Source organism: Saccostrea cucullata, unplaced genomic scaffold (genome assembly GCF_032062105.1).
Source record: "Saccostrea cucullata isolate Sc308-1 unplaced genomic scaffold, CSIRO_AGI_Scuc_v1 ctg11332, whole genome shotgun sequence".
NCBI classification, from domain to species: domain Eukaryota; kingdom Metazoa; phylum Mollusca; class Bivalvia; order Ostreida; family Ostreidae; genus Saccostrea; species Saccostrea cuccullata.
Window position 1 is genome coordinate 1 of NW_026922534.1, and position 5,772 is coordinate 5,772.

The following is a 5,772-nucleotide window of genomic DNA, read 5'->3' on the forward strand; positions in this document are numbered from 1 at the left end:
CTTACATCGCATGTTCGAATCTTACTATGAGACACGGAGACCTGTCCTTCTGATGAGACACTATTAAAATATCTTATATTATACTTTAATAAACCAATTAAGGTCCCTTGTTGCAGAAGGTGCTGGCATGAAAAAGATCCCTCACAGCTCAAAAGCCGTAAGTGCTGAGTATAGAGCAAAATTGAGTAATGCGCCAGCGCGCGGTATGAAAATTCGTTTGCATAAATCGTTACAGATATTAGACTACATCTTTCAAAAACTAATGAATCAGTGCTTATATATCAACTTTTTCAAACTCCTTGTCTTGTTTTGATTTTTTATCAGGAATTTGATTTATTATTAAGAATACTGGAATTATCTCTAACGTAAGTAACAATCAATTTAGATAATTAATTTTTTTGATTTTCACTTATGACTTTGCTTTTGCACGGCATTGAACGTTTTTGACGTCAGAATAAAACACTTATTACACATTGTAACCTTTTGACTCCCGTTCTGTGTTATGGTGTTTTGAAATAAAAAAGAAAAATTGCAGTATCGATATAAGTTTACTATGACGTATCTTGTGCATTCAAGAAAAAAAAAAACTATTTTTTTCTTTTTCAAATGATAATAAGTAGGAGTAAAAGATATTGATCTTCAGAGAATGTATTTTTTTTTACTTTAAGCTCATAATCTAGTATCATTGCGTTTCTTGGCGCACTTAAAATTCAAGCTATTTAAATATATTTATGGTATAATTATATTTGTGGAAAGAAATATTCAGTACGTGTTACCTCAACTTTTTAGCTTATTTTCTCCATGATATTAAAATTAACAATATCAATTTAAGTGGGTTTTGTATAGTAGATTAATGGATAATAAATGTTCATCCATTCAAAATAATGTATGGGTGGAAAAAGAAAAGGATATTTTTTAGATAAGCATAATCCTTTACGTATTATACTGCAAACATGAACATCAAATATACCTAATATTTCTTTTATAAACATCTTTACTTCCTTATTACATAAAACCTGTCTTATTCGACTTGTACGGGGAATAGAGATTACAAATGTATGTGTCAGAATAAACAAAGTGTAGCATTGCAGCGTGTAAAGATCGTTGTCATAAGACAGTATAAATGAGAAATGAAATAAAATGGCGGACACCACAGTAAAACATATTGCAAATGTGTCGGATTAAACAGGTTCCACTATAATAGGTTTAACAATAAAGCAATCTAAATCCCAATTCTCCGCCCCGACATTTTCATTTATCAGTGTTTCTAAATAACAACGAAATATTTCTAATTTCGAATTTATTACAACACATATAAACTACATCTTTTACTGAATACATTCAGTATCGCTAAAACAGAACAGCTCAACCCCCTTCCTTTACCGAAAACATATCTGTTTACATGTTTTTACTTGATGTTAAATATTTAAAAAAAAGAACTCAGCGATAAAATTAATTTAAAATCTTCTCTTGAGGGTTTGCCAAAACCATGGTTGATCTTTCGTCTGTTAGAAAAAAATTAAATTAATACTTCACAGAGACATGTATAATAGTATTTTTTCAATAAAGAAAAACTTTTATAACTGAAATTTTCACAGTAATACTAAAACAAAAAAAAAATGTTATTAAGATTAAATAAGGTTTACCTAGTGCCGTCTAACCATCATGGTGGTCCCCTTCACTGATGTCCCACTCTGTACTGTGGGAGACCATGGGTTGATCCAGGACTGCGGGGACCATGGGCCATTAAGGAAGGCCATGTGACAGTAATTAAACCACCAGCCTCCTCTTATTTCACTGTAAGCAGCACAGTTAAATCCACTAGCCCCGTCGTTATCTCTATCTGGGGTACTGAAGTACATCCCAGACAGACTGGAGGAAGAATGGCGGGTGTCTAACATAGCGTCACCTGTAAAATTAAACAAAATGTATCACAGAGATTATTGATTTGTATATTTTTCAATCTAATCGTCAATAATAATACTGAGGTAATTCTAAGATAGACGGCTTTTGGTGCTGGAAAGAGTGATAATTTTTATATAGTTCAGTCCTAGAATCCAGGGTGTCTATAATACCGGTACCTGCAGAATAAGAGAAAATATATAACAGATATAATAATTATAAATTTACATCACATTAATTTTAATACTGAAGTACGTCTGAGACACACAGTTTAACGTGCTGTTTCCTGTAAAGAGAGATAAAAATAATACAAAACAAAACACTGCGCAATACACATAGATTCTTTCTAGTGTAACAATAAACAACAGACGTGTTACATTTTTAAGCATGGTATTATTGGGGGGGGGGGGGGGGTAAAGGTCCCTGGAAATTTTAGAAAACATGAAAAAATGAAATTTTCATATTTGTCCGAGACCGTGCCTTTAAACATGTATAACATGAAATACTAAGTAAATCATTAATAACGAGATAAGATATGGTGTATCTGTGAATATTATAAGATGGTAGATTTCCTATTAAATAAATGCAAATGTGAAACGCGTTGAGGTCTTTTGAATTTGGCTTTTTAGGTTTTTTTTTTATTTTTTTTTATTTTATCCGATCAAATTTTTCTATCATCAAATTTTCGTAAACCTTTCGACATTTAAGATTAATGACACACTGTAAACTTCCTATTCCGTAGTAGTAAAAAGGTGAATCATTGAAAATCAGACTATCATGCTCTGTAAACTATTTTTTTAGTATTACTTAAAATGTGAATTATCAAAAATTATCAGGAAACTCAAGCTGAAAAACAATGTTGAACAAATGAAAATATTGGATTTGTTTGTAAAAAAAAAATTAACATAATTTTCCTTGTACATAAAACGTATAATTAGAGATTGTATCTACTTGACAATAACAGATTCAATATCTGCTGATTATGTTAATTGTATCTGCAAATGATATTTTGAAATATGAAACATGTTTAATTAGCATGGAATAAAAACATATACAGAATATCAGAAAAATATCAGAAAAAAAATATCTTTCTCTTTTTTGAAAACTTTAAAATAATATTTCAATACATAAGAGTATTATTATGATAATATACGTAATTGGAACCTAATTTTAAGAACTTAACGTAGATACACTTACCTAAAGTTCCCGTGGCAGGTCCTGCAAGAAAGAGTTGATATTTTCCTGCTTCGTCGGAGACAAAAAATCGGTCGTACATTTCATAAAGCGTTGTTCCATTCTGGAGAGTGATGGACACATAAAGGGCCGGGTTGTTTTCTTTTGTTAATTGATGGATTACGTCATTTCCTGTATTAAGATGTATGTTTAATCAGCTAAAAAACACATTGCAATACAATTAATTCTATTATAAATATGAATCTGTCGTAATGAACAATCAAATTATTTTCCTTGGCTGTAGACAGTAATGCTTACTTTGGTCTCATAAAAAAATATGCCGCTAAATTATTTTCTTTCCTTCTTTTTTTCTCTTTATTTGATATATAAATCTAACATGATATGTAAATGACGTAGATCACATATTACCTAGTATTAAATTCAGATCTTTGTTACGCTTTAATCCATTACCTGACACATCTATTTTTCAAACTTTGAAGGCATGAAAAGTTCCCATTGGAAAAGAATTTACACTTACCAACCCAGACATCCTGTACCGGTGAACCAAATCCATTTTTATATTCCGTCCAGTTCCTGTTAAACTCCAGGGATCCAGAAATTCGTTTTTGGATTGCCTTTAAATTTAACACGTATAGCAAATCATGTGTTTAAACAGTTGTGTGATCAATATGTTATGCTATACCGGGTAATCAAAAAATATTCATATTTTTTTCAATTTATATCCTTTTAAACAACAAAAACATTGAGTGCTAAATACATTGTATAATGTGCTTTAATATTAAAATAAACTACAAACCGTCCATCCCCCGCCCATTATGGTCATATCGCAGTATGCCTGGACAGGACTGGTGATGGTTCCATTGGGGTAGATTTCATACACCCCTGAATTAAAGTATCCGTCTAATTGAAGATCCTTACAGTCTACGGGAATAACTAAAGCAGAAAAAATTAAAATCCATTAAAGATAACTAAAAATAATACAGAAATCATACTGTGTAAATACATTCCACAAAAATAACTCATAAAAATGATACTCGAATCATTAAATGTACATACAATCCATAGAAAGAACTAATAGAAAATAAAGCTGGAATCTTACATGTACTATGTATATACATTGTAGAGAAAAAAAAATCATAAAAATAGTACTGGAATCACATTATGTATGCACAATCCATAGAAAGAACTAATAGAAAATAATGCTGAAATCTTGGTATGTGTATACAATCCATAGAAAGAACTAATAGAAAATAATGCTGAAATCTTGGTATGTGTATACAATCCATAGAAATAACTAATAGGAAAATATACTTCCTTAATGCTGGTATTCTTATTACAGAAATTGAAGTGATTAGAAATAATAATGAAAACTATTACTTAGCCATGCTGAGCGATAAAAAATCATAATATTAATCTAAATTTGTGGCACATGAAATAAAGCAAATTAACAGATATACATACAGACATGTGAGTAGTATCTCCAACCACCCTCATTTAACATCCCCGACTTAAAAACTTTCGTGTGGGTCCGACATTTATTCGTCTGTGGATTAAACCCATAGAAATTACACTCTCTTTGGCAACGCGCTGCACACTCTATAACTGATGTAGAGTTGTGTTCTCCCAAAAGGTCTTCATTTGACTTCTTATTATCCATTTCCAGTTGTGCGGTGTATTTCCTCGAAATAATGGTAGATTGGCACACCGCTAAAAAAACCAAAACTAAAATAATAACACAGGGAGCGCCCATATCGTAAATTGTACTTAGAACTACTGGCTGAGTTGTGGGGTACCTGTAGAAATTTGTTATCTAGTATACAGAACGCCAAATATAAATATCAAAATATACATCAATCACTGAAAATGATTGGCTAATAGTTACGTACTCAGCCTGTTTCATTAATCAAGATATTGATTTGATGAATTTGATGTAAATTTCCAATTCCAAATATTCAAATTAATGTTTTATGAGTGTGAGCATTTTACCTAACACAAATTGGAATAAAAGTCGCATTCAAAGTAATGTCAGTAGTAGTTTTTATTAACTTTTGATAATTAAATACTTTATAATATTGTAAATTGAAATTTACTACTTATATTTTCTGATTAAAAATGATTATTAAAATATCTGCATCGTCATCGAGTACGTCTCGTATTTTTACGACAACTGACCCCTTTGCGATCTCGATAGTAACGACAGCGCCCAAAATGATGAACAGCGGAAAGTGGGACATGCTAAGGTAGCTTTGCCAACCGCAAAAAGATATTTTTAGATACACAAACCAATCAGAAGCAGAAGATGTAGTGAGGAAACCTGTGACTGTGTGCCCGTATTTCGGGTATTTCTACAATCTATCAAAAATTGTCGGTTTTATATATCCCAGATGCTAGACAATGTGTTAAATAAAAGTTTTTTGGAATTAGGTTGCAGATAATTTAGGTTTAATATCAACGAGAAATCAACTGTATTAAGATATTATCATAACAAAAATTGTAGTAAATATAAGAATAAAACGGATGCTATGAGTTTGCACTTTTGTCTGACAAAGGAACGCGAGCTCTACAGATAAAAGTAATTAAAGAGGCTAATCAATAGGAATTGAACTTTTAAACCGGACAGTCCCACGAAATAAATCATGGGAGTGCAGTTGCTACTTACTAGTTATTAAAAAATGT

The 5,772-nt window shown here is 31.2% G+C and overlaps 1 protein-coding gene across 1 annotated transcript; it reads right to left on the minus strand.

Moving 5' to 3' along the window:
• Nucleotides 1-1,351: 1,351 nt before the first annotated feature.
• LOC134261919 (fibroleukin-like) lies at nucleotides 1,352-4,753 on the minus strand. Its single transcript, XM_062744307.1, has 6 exons — nucleotides 4,558-4,753; nucleotides 3,893-4,029; nucleotides 3,614-3,710; nucleotides 3,100-3,267; nucleotides 1,647-1,909; nucleotides 1,352-1,505 (listed from the first exon to the last, which is right to left on the minus strand). Exons 1-5 carry the CDS (start codon nucleotides 4,751-4,753, stop codon nucleotides 1,647-1,649), a joined length of 861 nt encoding a protein of 286 aa, XP_062600291.1. The 3' UTR covers nucleotides 1,352-1,505.
• Nucleotides 4,754-5,772: the final 1,019 nt, after the last annotated feature.

Coding starts and splice junctions, on each gene's coding strand:
- LOC134261919 (XM_062744307.1), bottom strand. CDS start 4,753: ATGGATAATAAGAAGTCAAATGAAGACCTTTTGGGAGAACACAACTCT. Junction 4,030..4,557: donor GAGATACTACTCACATGTCT/GTATGTATATCT, acceptor TTTCTGCTTTAG/TTATTCCCGTAGACTGTAAG. Junction 3,268..3,613: donor GGTACAGGATGTCTGGGTTG/GTAAGTGTAAAT, acceptor ATCTTAATACAG/GAAATGACGTAATCCATCAA.